Source organism: Copadichromis virginalis, linkage group LG16 (assembly GCF_057382275.1).
Source record: "Copadichromis virginalis isolate Kocher_CV1m ecotype Utaka linkage group LG16, C_Virginalis_male_GT1.1, whole genome shotgun sequence".
NCBI classification, from domain to species: domain Eukaryota; kingdom Metazoa; phylum Chordata; class Actinopteri; order Cichliformes; family Cichlidae; genus Copadichromis; species Copadichromis virginalis.
This window is the reverse complement of record NC_140633.1, coordinates 27,456,008-27,470,798: the sequence shown is the minus strand read 5'-3', so window position 1 is coordinate 27,470,798 and position 14,791 is coordinate 27,456,008. Positions and strand designations below refer to the sequence as shown.

The following is a 14,791-nucleotide window of genomic DNA, read 5'->3' as shown; positions in this document are numbered from 1 at the left end:
TCGTGTACATAAGTGGTGGTGTGGAAATTTAGTCCACTGCACACATAGTTTAGGCATGTAGTTTAAGCTACTCTCTTGAACGCTATTTACTCAACAAACTTGGATTTTGGTTTTGATGCACTTCTGCTGATATTTGTTTAGAAATATTTTCGGCCTGAAGTGTTTTTCATAATTTTTCCAGAATTTGGTATGAATAGAAAGCTAGATTTATTTTTAAGATTTTTAATAAATAGTCTTCATAGACTCTTGTATCCATTCAATTTAGGGGTAAAAAACAGTTAAAACATATATTTAAGCCACCGTTCTCTCTTTGAATCGCCTTTGGATTTCAACAGGGATGCATAGGTGGTTTATCACAGACACGTTTCTTTGAGACATGTATTCACTTTGAAAATCAGAGCCAAACAGAATTAGGGGCAATGCTTTGACATGAGGAACGAATGCTAAAGTGGGACACCTAATCCCACTAATGAGGAATGACACGCATTAAAAATGTCCTTAAAATGAATGTTAAAAAACCTTCAAATCAGTTGCGGGTCTGTGTGAACGTGGACTAATTATTCGGAAATATCAAGACAAATTAAGGTCGTGTTGATAAAGTTGTTTTAACTTACTTGCATGTCATGCCAACAGTCTAGTTTAGTGCATAATTATCGCGTAATAACGCTTGTTTTTATCCTGTGACAGAAGGAACTGAAAAGGCTGTGTGTTTGTGCTTTTATTCTGAAAGGATTGGCCCGGAAGTGCCGTTGCAACCTTGCATTGTGTGTCAGAAAGCGAGTTCTTGCAAGTTCAACTTAATGTTTTTACTTGAGAATTCTCCAGCTGTCAACAGACATGAAGAAGAGATTTAACATCAACCTGGACGATTCTGCTTTCACTAAAGAAAGAACACCGGTCTGTATTTTGCTAAAAAAAAATAAGTTCACGGTTACGTAGCAGGCTTGCTAGCAAACGAGTCTTCAAGCATACAATTTAAATTTTTAACGTAAGATTCGTTTAAAAATGAGCTATAAAAACGTATCTATAAAGGGTTTTCGTCAGGTGGATTTCCAGACTCGTGAATGGTGGTTTGATATGATTTAATTCATAGTTAAATTATCGGTTCTCAGAGAGTTGATTGTGATTGTTGATTGATCATTGTGATTGCGTTTCAGCCAAAGCCACAGTTTCAACTCGCTTCCAAAGTTGGACAAAGCATTTCAGCTTCAGCTACCACAAAGCCTGCTCAGTCAGTGACCCAGCCGGTCTCCTACGCAGAATACATCGTCCAGAGTAAAAGCAATGCGGCTGCTGCTTCACGTAGAGATGCTGCCTCCAAGTTGCCCAGGAGCGATAATGCTGAAGTTACCTGTGTGAGGCAAAGTGAACCATCTACAGTGTCCTCCAGCACAGAAAAATGTAAAACAGTGCAGGACTTGGCTAAAGGGCCCCATGTCAAACTGAGTGAAGAGGCACAAGAGGCTACAACGGGTCAAATAGAGGGAAGCGGCCAAAGGTCAGAACCGGGCATCAGCTCCGGTCCTAAACCAGTGGGATCTGGGAGCACCATTATTGTCAGTCCTCGACAGGTATGTATTAAAACTATATAGCTTTGATCCAACAGGTTATGGTTTACAGAAAACCGTAGCGTCCTTTCATGCATTCCTATTAGTGTCCCAGATTTTGGCTTGCACAGCTGTGGACTCCTCAGTGTCAAGCAGTCTGCACACGGAGAAGTGAAGTACAATTCATAATTCAAAGTATATATTAGACACATGAAAACAGGAAATAATTGTGATTGGCTGTTGATGGGAAGATGCGATGGTTTAGACTTGTCGCCCCCTGATTTGTTCCCCTCAGGGTTCTTCCGCATGGCAACGGTCATTAACCTCTAGTCAGGGATCTTGTGAGAAAACCGCTCCCTACCTTACAGTTGTTACCAGCGATGTTTTATTTTCATGTTGAAGTCAGCTTTAATTGACACAATGAAGTCTCTATTTCTTGTTGGCTATAGCACCCTGTTATTATACACTCAAGGTCAAGTAACCTTTCTTGTCTGATACTGTGTTCTGTAAGTGTGTAGCAATTTACCTTCTACACCCAACTCTTTCTATCTCTCTTAGTTCATCCTTTACAACATGGGGTTAATGCTTTTAATGGGGAGTGTGTCAACTCTATTATGAGCATATATTGCAGTCGATGTTGAAAAGACACCCAAAAACCCCAAAACTTATTTCTAACACTACAGAGAGGAAACCCCATTCTGAAGTTTGTTAGGAGTGTCCCATGGGAGTTTGGAGATGTTGTGCCAGATTATGTCTTGGGACAGACAACCTGTGCTCTCTTCCTCAGGTGGGTTTTTGTGCTTCACAAACTCTGTTTATGTGAGCAAGAAAAAGTTGTTGTCACTGCACACACACTGGAACATTTTTGTTTTACTTTTTTCTGTTACTGTAATATCATGTTGTTATAAAAAAAAAAAAGGTTTCTATGCTTATATTTGTTGAAAAAATATGCTTTTTTCCTTTGCTTTATTTCTATTGTGTATTTTGCTTTGCTTTGATGTTGGTTTATGTTCTTTCTGTTTGTTTGTTTTTTGACTCGACATAAAGTCTGAGGTATCACAATCTCAACCCAAACTATATCCATGACCGTCTGAAACAGCTTGGACACACATTCACACTACGAGTGCTACTGGTTCAAGTAGACGTGGTAAGTAAAGATGCTCTTTAGCATTACTGATTATTTAAAGTATTCTCAACATTCAGTGGCCTGACTTCTTTGTGGTAACTTGGAGATTATTACTATTTATCAAACCATTAGGGGATGCTCTGTGTCAGTCATTGTCAAATCTAATCAAATTAAGATCTTTGAATGGCTGCAGCAGCTATTCTAAGGTGTCATTTCCTCTGATAAAGTAAAAATAGCACATGCTTATAATATACAGTCCAGTTTAGAGTTTTTTCTCAATTGTCTTAATGTGTTTATTGTTCTACTTTTATCAAAACCTTACTGACTGCAAAAACGTGAGCCTAATGTTAAGTGTTCAGATTCTTAAAAAGGAATGTAAAGGAGTGTATGTGCAGAAACAACAGCAGTTTGTACAGACGCAATGGGAAATGCTAAGGTTGGTGGGGAAGCGTGTTATTAATTTGAGAAGAGCGGTGAGAATGGTGTTCCTGATGTGAGAAATGCGTCAAAGTGATTTGAAACTGTAGTCACATAAATAATGCATTAAGGCACTTTTTTTCTATTTCAAATGCAGCTCCTGCATCTTTTTTAATCATTCAGTACCTCAGAAGCTGTTGAACATTACTCTTGTGAAATCTATATCTGAATAGCTTCAGTTTGTACATATCAGGAAAGGAGGAGGCTGTACAAAGTTTCCTGCTACAGGATTTCAAGACTGATACCATCTTCTTATTCTCTTTGTTTTCATCTAAATCTTTTACACTTCCTCCAAGCAACTAGAAGCCGTCTTGTGACAGGATCAAAACAGTGGTGATGCAAATTAATTTGCGCTCATGCTTCATTTTCTTTTGTTGTGCACTACACATCTGTGAAATATAATGACTGCATTTTGCACAGCTGTGTGGTATTACATTCAGAAGATTTGCACAGAGACAGCAGACGTGGGTACACACCTGTGCAGTACCACTTGGTTTTAAAATTGTGTCGTTTTCTTGTAACTGGATTACATCTATGCTGAACAGAATTTGCTCTTAAAGTAACTCATTTTAGATCCTGTTTAGATCGACTATAATAAAAGCAGAATCAGTGCAGCTACTGCATTTTAGATCTTTTTATACTTTAATACTTTGTGTCCATCTTTATTTTTCACGACAGACTCAGTCCTCCTCCTCATGGAGTATACTTTTTCTTTTTCTTATTAGGTGGATGGTTTGTATTGCTCTATCCTTTCTCTTTAAACTGGTTCAGTTGGATTCAAGTCAGGCAGCATACTTGGTCTGACCTGAAAAGGGAAGGTCATAGTGTTTTTTCCCTCTACTTTTGAAACTCTATTGTGATGTGGGCAGTGTGCCTTGGATCATTATTATGCTGGAATATCCCTCTTCTGCCGGCTTCTGGAGATTAGGAGTCATGGTGTCACAGTATTTTGGTACATTCATAGTGCAAACTATAAAGGTCATCTCCCCAGCACCTTTTGCACCAATGTATCCACACCTCATCAAACATGTTTGATCCCATTTGAACTGAACATATTTATATTGTTCTCAACTGCCCAAAGAACGTGCTCCCAATATTCATCGGTTTGTTTTGGGTTTTTTTTTTCCATGTCCTTTTTTTCTCCTCTAAGTTTAATATTACAGTTTTGTACTGAAGAACAAGCAAGTTCTTTTACTTGGACGCCATCCACTGAGCTTAATGTTATGCATTGTCCTTCACAGCTGTCACAAAAACTCTGATTTCCATTTATAACCCCTGTGCCAAGTCTTAAGCACTTACCCAACTGTTTCTCAGAGCTGGATTGTGCAAGCAGTGCACTGTTGGTGGCATCATTTTAGGAGGACAGCCACTGCAGCTCTGATGAGTGGCAATATGGCTCATTTTGTACCTCCTGATTACTGCTGCAGCAGCTGTGCTTCCACTGATTTTTAGGTGGAAATCAATCTTTCTTTATGTTTTTTCCATCTTTGTGGAGCTTCGTGTTGAGATTATTCAGTTCCTCTGACAGTTCTTTTCTATGTGGAACCATGAGGCAGACATACAGATCAGACAAAACCCACAGGTCCAAAATTGAGAAAGTCCAGCAAAGAGTGTTACTTTTCATAAGAATCACTACTCTAAATGTCAGCTCAGGAGAATGCAAGTGCCATAAGGTGATATAATTTACATCATTTATCATTTAAACACTGTTTCAAAGGATTATACTCACCTTTGTTAAATACTGTGTAAACATCTGCCACAGAACTCAAAAGTAAATTTGTGATAGTTCTGCAAGTGTTCGTGTCTCCAGGGCCGCTTTGGGACATCTGGGTAATACTAGAAACAAAATTTGAGGCTTTTAAGCAAGTGAACAACAGAAACGGGGAAACAAATTACCTCTATGAAACTGTGGATTATCTAACGATAACAGCTGTCAGGTTGGTAACGTCAGCTGGCCTTATGAATTGCTGACAAAAATGTAAACATCCAAAAGTTTTATATATTAACAAGACAACAATCTTTTCAGGACATTACAGCTCTCCTTTAGCAGCTTAATGTAAGTGATCAATGCAGATCTACTCATTTGTGAAGTATATCTTGCCTCAGCTGAATTAGTTTCGCTAACAGTGGTGTAAATGAAGTGTGAAGAGGTGCAGCTGGAGACTATTTTTGGCACTGTGCGTAGGAAAATAAAGATCTCAGAGCTGCCAAATAATAGATACTGTGTAAGAAGACTCAGATTTGGGTCAAAATGAAAAAATGTTACAACATCTCAATTTGTAGCAAATCTAAAGGAATAATGTGACTTCATGAAGTCTTTAAGAATGAATTGTTGTTGTATTTTGTTTTAACCCTAACATCTGTTCAACTACAGAAAGATCCTCATCATGCGTTAAAAGAGCTGGCTCGCATGTGCATCATGGCTGACTGCACTCTCATCTTGGCTTGGAGGTAAGCAGCTTGCTACAAGACACATATATAAAATAAATAATCAGTGTGATTCTGGCTCCAACATCTAAAAACTATAGTTCAAAGACAAAGTCAAACACTTCTTGTCTTTTTAAATGTGTTTTGTTGTTTTCTGTCGTTTTCATTTTGAACTGCCAGTCCAGAAGAGGCAGGTCGCTACCTGGAAACGTATAAGTCGTATGAAAAGAAGCCAGCTGACATGCTGAAGGAGCAAGTCGAAAAAGACTACCTGTCAAAGGTGTGTGTAGAGTCACTGTTTTCTATGTGAGCTCTTGGTGCTTTTTTTGTCTTTTCGCCTACTTGTGCCCATTTAATAAAAGAAATAGATGTTATAGAAATGTCATGGAAGATATGATAACATGGGAATGTACAGTATTTGCCAAAATGTTGCAGTAGCTTTAAGACCATGAATACTGAAAATGCTGATTGGATCTCTGCTTACTTCAAGGTTACAGATTGCCTGACAACTGTGAAGTCTATCAACAAAACTGATGCCATTACTTTGCTGTCTGCGTTCTCTGTGAGTGCCTCATTTTTTCACAATTTTCACTTCAAGTATTAATTAATCATGTTTATTAAATTTCTTTAAAGACTCACTATATATACCACAAGAGTCTGCAAAGCCTAAAGGGAGATGTGCAACTTGATTGGTTCATGAACAACTGCGAGTGTGTAATTGTAGTTCAGTCATGTTGTCAGTGGATATGATCCAATCAATAAACAGACATGATGTATTCTTCAGTCTGTAGAAGGAATCGTCAGTGCCTCTAAGGAAGATTTGGTTGTCTGCCCAGGACTTGGACCACAAAAAGTGAGGAAAACACATGTGCTGAGTATAAATATACACGGCGTAGATGAAGTGTTTGATGACTTAACATGTTGACATTTTGTGTTTACAGGCAAGACGACTCTTTGACGTCCTCCATAAGCCCTTTCTCAAGGCAAAGACAAAAGACAGCTGAGACTTTTGGGGTTTTTTTTACCAAGAATGTGATATGCTTCTGAAAACAGTTCTACATGTTTGATCATCATGTTGAACATCAAACTAAAACACTCAGGAGGACTGAATACTACAAAGTCTATCGATTTACAGAGTTAAGGGAGAAACATGTTTATCCCATACAAACTCAACTAGACCTCAAACTTCATGCCATGGCTTTTCTTTTGTGGATTCTTGACATGAACTGGTTAGTTTGAAGTGGTCCATGTTTAAAATGTACCTTCTTCCTCGCTGGAATCAGTGGATGTGTTTTAGGAATTTAAGTTGTGAACTGTTTGAGCTTCAAACTTATGTATTTTTTTTTCTGTGTGTGTGCGTGTGTTATTAATTTGTATAATTTGTTAATAAATATTTTTGTTATATTTTGGTTTTTACATTATTTTATTTTTAACTGTATAATATATCTTAATATTTCATTGCAGACACACAAGACAACAATGATTTTGCTTGAATCTTTCCAGAAAGTGCACTAGAAAAAAACTAGTGCTTTAAAAAAAACTCATTCAAAAAAGGAATAAATAAGGCAAAAAAAATTTAAAGTCTGATATAGAGGTATGGATAAACTGGCGACTTGTCCGGGATGCTTTCCTTTTTATAGCTTTTATGATCTAAGTTTTTGAGAAAGTGGATGGAAGGATATCTAAAATTCTTTGAGATGTCCAGCAGTATATTAAATCTGTTTTATCTTCTTGCAAAAAAAATTTTTAATGTATTTGCATGAATGGTCCAGGGTTATTTTTAATCAAGAACCTAATGTTTAAATTTGAGGCAACGGGAAAAGCGTGCAGATCAAAAATAAAATTTTCATACCCTCAAGTCATTTTCTTTTAAGTCAAACATTTTGTCCAGGAAATTGTGAAATTCTGTTCTTTGGTCTTTCGGGAAACTTTCAGTGAAGGGTCGCTTTACACAAGCTTCAAGTCGGCCAGTTACTTAACGTGATATTAACATAGAGGCCATTTGGAAATAGAAGTGAATATGACACCAGAAGAAGGACGAAAATGCAACTGTGAAACAAACCGAATATGAAGACCAACGTATCTCATAATGAAGCTTAATAATATTTGGTGCACAATGCAGTAAATGCAGGGTTAAATGTCGTGTTATTTCGTTTGAGATGAACTTACAGTTTCGAAACTTCCGACAGCACGTGAAGGCTTGATAACGCAACCTTACGTCGAAACAGGAAGTGTTTGCAGTGCGCGCTGTAGCTGAAAGTAGGAGTTTCGCCGCTCGATTCACTCTAAACACACAGTGGGGGTTTTTTTGTAGTTTTTTTTAGTTGCTCTGCACGTGAAATGGTTTGGCTTGTTTGTTAGAGAAAAACAACCAGCGAAAGTGTCAAAAGCAAATATGCAGACGGAGGATGAGGATGAGGCGTCCTGTGAGGAGTACGTTGCCCGGTCAGATTTCACTGGAAGTAGCACCGATCAGGTCAGAGAGACCCGCAGACCTCCGAGATCCTAGCCTTAAAATGGGAGGTGGGGGTATCAGCAATAACCGTGTGACTTTTTTTTTGGTCTCACAGCTTAGTTTCAGCAGAGGGGACAGATTGCTCGTGCACGCGAAGCCCTCCTCAGAGTGGTGGTGGGCAGAGCTGCAGGGGGTCATAGGTTATGTCCCTGCCAGCTACATGAGCCAGGATGCTGCAGGGGAGGAGGAGGAGGACCCCTCAATAGAAGACCCGTGGCAAGATGAAGAATACTTTGGCAATTATGGAACGCTGGTTGGACATTTTAAAGAAGTGTATTGCTTTGCATATGTCCAGATTATTATCATGAACTTGAAGATAATGATGATTTGATCATAATATGCGAGTATAAACTGTTTCCCAGCGCGTTAAGCAGCCATGCGTCTAAGCATCGTCTTTTGTCGACACTACCCTGCAATGTAGCTGTGCTGGTTTAAGATGATGGTCCTCAGTGGTGCATGATTCAGAGTTTCCAGTGATATATTTACTCCTGAGATGCTGGGAAACCATGCTCAGAATAGATAAAAGATTGCTTTTAGACCCTGATTTCCAAATATACACATGTAAGCCTTTTCTTGAATGCATTACCCCTGATAAACAAGGGGGGAAAGCATGTAACTAGACCCTGCTGTGTTTTGGGAATTTATTTGGATCCCATTTGGAGTCGTTTATTTATCAGTCGATTAATTATCAAAAACTCTTGTTTAATTCAAGCAAATTTTATATGTCTGATTTTATTTCATATTGCCATTTAGAAATTAACGTTTTATTTTATGAAGCCACTTTTCATTATAAAGAGTTAGGTTTAACAGGGGCACAGTTATGTGACTGATCACTGCTTTGATCAGTATTTTATTATAGTTAAAAAAATGTCTAACTTTTGAGCATTAAATAAACTGCCAGTGGCTACCTGTCAGTTTGCTGTACATACATTTTTTTAGGCACTGTGTTTCATTTAGTCATGTTTCACGACACAGAGGCTTCACCTGGAGATGCTGTCAGACAAGAGCCGCACTGAGGCATACCGGCAGGTTATTCTCAGCAACAGTGCTTCTCTCAGCAGCAAGAGGGTAATGGACCTCGGCTGTGGGACTGGCATCATCAGTCTGTTCTGCGCTCAGTTGGCACGCCCCTCAATGGTAATGTTGAATCTTGGATTTTGTGTTATAAGGAGAAATGAAATGAGATTGCATTCATTTTTAAATAATGAGGAAAAATCTGCATATATTGTGAGTTAAGTTTAAGTTTCCTGCCAAATAACAAAAACGAATTAGAATCTAAGGGTCCAAAAGTAAAATCTTTCACATAAATGTGGTTACTTAGAGGAGCAAAATCACCAGTTAGGTATTGAACATTGGTGTACTTCTACTTCCATCTGCTGGACAAAGAGTGTTGCTGCATTGAGGAAACAGCATGATGTATAGAGTGCACGGAAGGAGATTATCTGTGGTGTTGTAGGTGTATGCTGTGGAGGCGAGTTCAATGGCAGAGTACACCAGGCAGCTGGTGAAGCAGAACGGCTATGATGAGGTGGTCACGGTGCTTCAGGGGCGGGCTGAGGAGATCGAGCTGCCTGAACAGGTGGACGTCCTGGTTTCTGAGTGGATGGGTAACTGCCTTCTGGTAATTATAACACTTCCTGTCCTGCTACTTTAAAAAAAATACATTGTTGTGGGACATCCTTTTCTGCTCTTACCCATGTTCAGGTTTTACTATACCACATTGCTTCTTTCGTTGTTGTTTTTTTTGCCTTTTCCCCATGCTCTAGTTTGAGTTCATGGTGGAGTCAGTTCTGCTGGCCAGGGACCGCTGGCTTAGAGATGGTGGCACGATATGGCCCTCCTCTGCGGCCCTCACCTTTGTGCCATGTCAGGCCGACAGCTATTATGCCGAGAAAATGGCCTTCTGGGAGCGGCCATATGGCCTCGACTTCACTCCTCTTCAGTAAGAGCCATTAGTTCACAGTTGACAGTGAGGAATGTCCTGTCACTTACAGATATGCGTGTGTTTGTGTGTGTGTATATGTATGTATGTGTCTGTGTCTGTCTGTCTGTCTGTTTGTCTGTTTGTCTGTTTGTTTGTTTGTTTGTTTGTTTTATTAAGTCCAGTAATGGCTGATTTCCTACTTTATGTGCTTGTGTTAAAATCTGTTCTACCGCTAGATGGCCAGCTTTGAATGAATCATCCTCTCTGATTCATATCTGAGAGACAGCCTTGTGCCAGTTCATGCGTTGCCTTAAACACTTATATTGCAAAGCAAGTTCAACACATCCAGGCTTTCTTGATTTAGCTGGCTTGATAGAAACTAAAACCCCAGTCTGAGATAAGAGGCTTCATGATGCTGTGCTATCAACAGCCAGTCTTTCTGCTTCAGGCTCTGTGCACGTTCACACAAAAAGTCTTTTACACATCATTCTTTTTCCACACAAAATCAGCTGTGGACAGCATGGTGCAATCAGGGACAATATCAACAATATAAGAGCATCTAACCTCAATATGTAAAGATTATAAAACGATGAGAGCAAAATGCAGCACTGGAGCTGCAAATAATATGAGATTATTTCTTCAAAAACTCTACTCTGGTGATTTGATCATCACAAGCACACAGAGCAGTACAATAAATATATTTCTGTATTACTGCTCAGTGAGCTGTCTGTGTTGCTGTTTCTACCATGTCAGCAGCACGTTAGAGCTCTAGAACTTTAAACTTCTCAGGAAATGAAGAGTCAGTTTCAGCTCTTGTTCTGTCCCGCTGCCCGATCAATTAAACGTAGGAATTGCTGTAGTTTGTCACCAGTACAAAGTGAAATTACTTTTATTGATTGAATATTGATAGGTTGGTGATAAATAGCCCCAAAATGTAAGTGATCACTCTTTTAATGTGTGTTCCCATTACTACATTTCCACTAGTGTAAAATAAAAAAACCTGGCAGTATTAGGACCAAACTATGAAAGCTTGTGTCCATTACTGAAAAGTGATATGTCAGATTTTCAGGTTATTATCTTGTAAGTTGTAATTTTGAAATAATAACACAAAATTTGGCATCATCAGTTTTATGTATGTAAATTACAATTACAATGTAACATAGCCAGGTTTTTTACCACAAATTTCTGTAACAAGTAAATAAGGTTTACTTATATAGCGCTTTACAATACAGAAATAGGGATAACTGACTTATCTTTAATGTTGCAATTGAAATCTAACATGAAACTTTTTCATCTGGGGACTTGTGTTTTGTTCATCAGTATTTACAATAATATTTTGTTTAGCTGACTAAATACAATGCACTTGGAGGTTAAGATGCTCCTGCATTTAACATTTTTATATATCAGAGTTCATCACATATTGGCTAGAAATATATAAGGTTAGAATAATTTACGAGTACACTGATAATTCATTTTACCCTTGTGCTAAATACTTTTGTTTCTGGAGGCCTTTGGCACAGCAGGAGTTCTTCACCAAGCCCAAGTTCAGCCACATCATTGAACCATGTGACTGCCTCGCTGCTCCTTGTGATGTCATCTCCCTCGACATGTACACTTTACAAGTGGGAGATCTCGAGGTCATTTTTTATTTATTTTTTATGGGAAAGTTATAAATGAGCCAACTTGGATTTTATTACTAATGCTTGACTGTTTCGTTTCTCAGGAAATGAAGGGTCAGTTTCATTTTTGTGTGGAGAAGTCTGGAGTTTTCCATGGATTCACCGCCTGGTTCACTGTTTGCTTCGAGAGCCTGGAGGCAGGAGGCGCAACTGTGGAGCTAAACACTGGCCCCAACTCTGGGTGAAAACATGAAAAGCACAAAAACAATCTGATGCATAATTAGTTAAATATGATTTTATACTAACTAGTCCCTTTTCCCTACAGGCCAACACACTGGAAGCAGACATTGTTCATGCTAGACAGGCCAGTAAGTGTATGCGCAGGAGACTCGATCAGTGGAACCATTGTCCTCCAGAGAAATCCTGTCTGGAGGCGCCACATGACCGTTACCCTGCACTGGACCATTAAAGGGAGCACAGACAATCCAGACAACTCCCAGGCAAACATCTTCATTTACTATATGCACTTTATCTGAGATATGTATTGATTATAAGGAATTGGAAGGTTTCTTTATTACTTTTTATATGAGTGTTCTTTGGAAGGGTCTTTTGTTTGTCTTTTGCATTGTTGTTGCACAACCTCCTAACTTAACCCTGCCCATAAAGTTGTTCACTTGCTGTTTCCCCCTCCCCTCTGTCCTTAGGCTGGAACAAAGAGTTTCCCCATGTGGAGGTGACACATATTCGCTCATCACCGGTGAAGATCTAAAATAGAAAAACAGTCTAATAAAATTAAACTGTTCGGCTGTGAGACTGCTGCTGAAGCGGACTGGTGTGTTGCTCACATGTTGCAATGAATGTGCCAGAGGAATTCCTGCTATCATAGTGATGAGCCCGATTGCTGCAATCACACCACCCTAAGAGCACGTTTACTGCTCATTTTTATTGAAGGGCAAAAGTACTTTACATAAAGCAGCACTGTGTCGCACAGCTGGAACATCAGTTGTTGTTTTTTTTGTTTACTGAGGTGCAAAAAAAAGACAAGGTTGAGTCACACTAGGTTACTTTTCATCAAATGGCATATTGTTTTACAATAAGCATTTAACTTACATTTTTTATTGTTTGTACATACATGCCACTAGGCTTTTATGCATTTAGAAGAACAGATTAATGAAAACCATAAATTACAATGGTTTAAGATATGACCTTTTTTTTCATTTTAACATTGTAAGATCAGAACAATGTACGCCTCTGAAATGTTACAAACATTAGCCTAAAAGATACCTCAATAAAAATATTATAGTGCTTAAAGATAACTGCTCACAATGGAAATCACCATCTTAAAATAACAATTAGTGAACTCACATTGATATAAATTAAATAAAAATTGGAACTGTTTCAACTACCAATCTGGTGTTTGTCCCTTTCTTACCATCATCTGTAAACATTTAACCTTTTAAAACACCAACATTACACTACTGCCACCATCTCTGTCTCAGCTGACGCTCTCCTTCTGGCTATGGCTCTGTTTTAATCTTTGCTTTTGCTCTGGAGCGTGTGTTGACCTCCTGGGATAGCTGCTGAGCAGGTAAGGACTCAGGAGAAGAAGGCCTGGAGAGCGGAACAAACAGGGGAGGTTTGACGACTTTGTCTTCCACCCCCTTATTTTTATCCTTTTTCTGTCTCAGGTGTTTGTCACAGTGGTTCACAAATGTTTCCAGTTTGACAAAAGTCTTGTTGCACACTTTGCAGTGATAAGGTCTCTGTCCTTTGTTGAGGCGAATGTGCAGCCTGATATAAGATGACCTGACAAAAGTGCGACAGCAGACACCGCATTTCAGATCTTCGCCGTTGGTTTGTGTTTTCTGAGGCTGGCTGAGCGGTGGTGGCGACAGTGACTTGGCCTGTCCGGAAGCCTCTTGAGCCTTGTGAGAGAGCAGCAGTGACAAAGAGCGAAAGCCCTCGCCACACTGCTCGCACTTGTATGGTCTCTCCCCGGTGTGCAGACGAACGTGTGCCAGTAGCCCAGCCTTCTGGGTGAAGGACTTGTCACAGTAAGTGCATTTAAAAGGTTTTTCGCCTGTGTGGAGTCGACGGTGGGTCTTCAGGTGTGAAGCGCGCCCAAAGGTCTTACCACAATCTGGGCATTTAAACGGCCTGTCTCCGCTGTGGATTATCTTGTGTGCCATTAGGTGGGAGGACTGATGGAAGAACTTGCCACAGGTGTTACATTTGAACTTCCTTTCCTTATTGTGAGAAGCAAGGTGAAGGGTCAGGTGAGCGGAAGAGATGAAGGTTTTGGAGCACAGGCTGCAGCTGTGAGGGTCCAGGCGGATGCGCCGGTGTGGCCGGCGTCCATTCTGGGGGCTGCTGCCTGCCTGGCAGGATGGGCATTTGGAAGAACTGTCTGTTTTATTCTGCTGTTTAGGATCAGCTGGAGTGTCATCGGAATCAGGCTCAGAGTCAGGATGTGAAAGATTAAAACTGCACCCACAGTCTGAGCAGCGCCCAGACTGCTGCTCCACTTGATCACCGGTGTTATCCAGCATGGTGCCATCTACGCCCACAGCAGCAGGGGAGGGGTTTTCACGGTCCTACAGATGATGGGAGCATCTGAGAGACAAACATGACATAATTATTGTTATTTTTTGTGGGGGAAACGCACTGTTTAATCGATGCCCCCCCTGCTTACTGACCAAACAGTTTTATCGCTGTTTCAGGTGAAATATAAGCCGGATATCCTTCATCGGTTTTTGGGCATGTTGTATAGGTTATGATCGCATTAGCGCTCCTTGTCGGCCAAATAGGCGACAACAAGACCTGTGCGAATATAACAAGTATGTGCACTAGCTTACTTAGCAGCCTACCAACTATTGTAGGCCGTGGTTGGTTTTAAACAATGCGGAAGATATTTGAGGACGCAAGCAGCACACAAACAACAATTTCACATACCGTTCTCATCCTTCCTAAGCAATGTGCTTGAATGTAAGTACTTTTCGTGCGAACGCGGTAAAAACACCATATTAACCAGAGTTAAATAACGGCGGAACACTGTCGTCTACATTTTATCGTTTTCCTTTGAGATGATGCTGCAGCCCGTTTTCTGATAAAAACGGGCTGCAGCATCATCTAGCGAGCGGCGGGACAACTGTCCTC

At 39.9% G+C, this 14,791-nt stretch overlaps 3 protein-coding genes across 5 annotated transcripts; 2 read left to right on the top strand and 1 right to left on the bottom strand.

The window, feature by feature from the left end:
- The first annotated feature begins 715 nt into the window (after positions 1 to 715).
- On the top strand, positions 716 to 6,981 carry ercc1 (excision repair cross-complementation group 1). The gene is made up of 9 exons (XM_085434220.1): positions 716 to 897; positions 1,158 to 1,571; positions 2,231 to 2,334; positions 2,595 to 2,694; positions 5,525 to 5,601; positions 5,758 to 5,857; positions 6,068 to 6,139; positions 6,362 to 6,430; positions 6,519 to 6,981. The coding sequence occupies exons 1-9, from the start codon at positions 838 to 840 to the stop codon at positions 6,579 to 6,581; spliced, it is 1,059 nt and encodes a 352-aa protein (XP_085290346.1). The 5' UTR covers positions 716 to 837; the 3' UTR covers positions 6,582 to 6,981.
- Positions 6,982 to 7,811: 830 nt separating this feature from the next.
- Positions 7,812 to 13,040, top strand: prmt2 (protein arginine methyltransferase 2). The gene is made up of 9 exons (XM_085434216.1): positions 7,812 to 8,053; positions 8,148 to 8,345; positions 9,068 to 9,229; positions 9,549 to 9,713; positions 9,859 to 10,034; positions 11,524 to 11,653; positions 11,740 to 11,876; positions 11,961 to 12,135; positions 12,340 to 13,040. The coding sequence occupies exons 1-9, from the start codon at positions 7,973 to 7,975 to the stop codon at positions 12,370 to 12,372; spliced, it is 1,257 nt and encodes a 418-aa protein (XP_085290342.1). The 5' UTR covers positions 7,812 to 7,972; the 3' UTR covers positions 12,373 to 13,040.
- On the bottom strand, positions 12,697 to 14,734 carry LOC146690977 (uncharacterized). Of its 3 annotated transcripts, XM_085434219.1 has the most exons (3): positions 14,588 to 14,734; positions 14,332 to 14,455; positions 12,697 to 14,248 (listed from the first exon to the last, which is right to left on the bottom strand). In XM_085434219.1, exon 3 carries the CDS (start codon positions 14,182 to 14,184, stop codon positions 13,153 to 13,155), a length of 1,032 nt encoding a protein of 343 aa, XP_085290345.1. In that variant the 5' UTR covers positions 14,185 to 14,248; positions 14,332 to 14,455; positions 14,588 to 14,734; the 3' UTR covers positions 12,697 to 13,152. The 3 variants fall into 3 exon arrangements, with proteins under 3 accessions (XP_085290345.1, XP_085290344.1, XP_085290343.1); XM_085434218.1 differs by having other exon boundaries at positions 14,332 to 14,734; XM_085434217.1 differs by lacking the exon at positions 14,332 to 14,455.
- Between the last annotated feature and the right edge of the window lie 57 nt (positions 14,735 to 14,791).

Bases quoted from the DNA above. Each gene is read 5' to 3' on its own strand.
- ercc1 (XM_085434220.1), top strand. From the start codon at position 838: ATGAAGAAGAGATTTAACATCAACCTGGACGATTCTGCTTTCACTAAA. The intron at 2,335-2,594 runs GTGGGTTTTTGT...CTCGACATAAAG, and splicing joins ACCTGTGCTCTCTTCCTCAG to TCTGAGGTATCACAATCTCA. The intron at 5,602-5,757 runs GTAAGCAGCTTG...TTGAACTGCCAG, and splicing joins ACTCTCATCTTGGCTTGGAG to TCCAGAAGAGGCAGGTCGCT.
- prmt2 (XM_085434216.1), top strand. From the start codon at position 7,973: ATGCAGACGGAGGATGAGGATGAGGCGTCCTGTGAGGAGTACGTTGCC. The intron at 10,035-11,523 runs GTAAGAGCCATT...TTGTTTCTGGAG, and splicing joins CTCGACTTCACTCCTCTTCA to GCCTTTGGCACAGCAGGAGT. The intron at 12,136-12,339 runs GCAAACATCTTC...CTCTGTCCTTAG, and splicing joins ACAATCCAGACAACTCCCAG to GCTGGAACAAAGAGTTTCCC.
- LOC146690977 (XM_085434218.1), bottom strand. From the start codon at position 14,184: ATGCTGGATAACACCGGTGATCAAGTGGAGCAGCAGTCTGGGCGCTGC.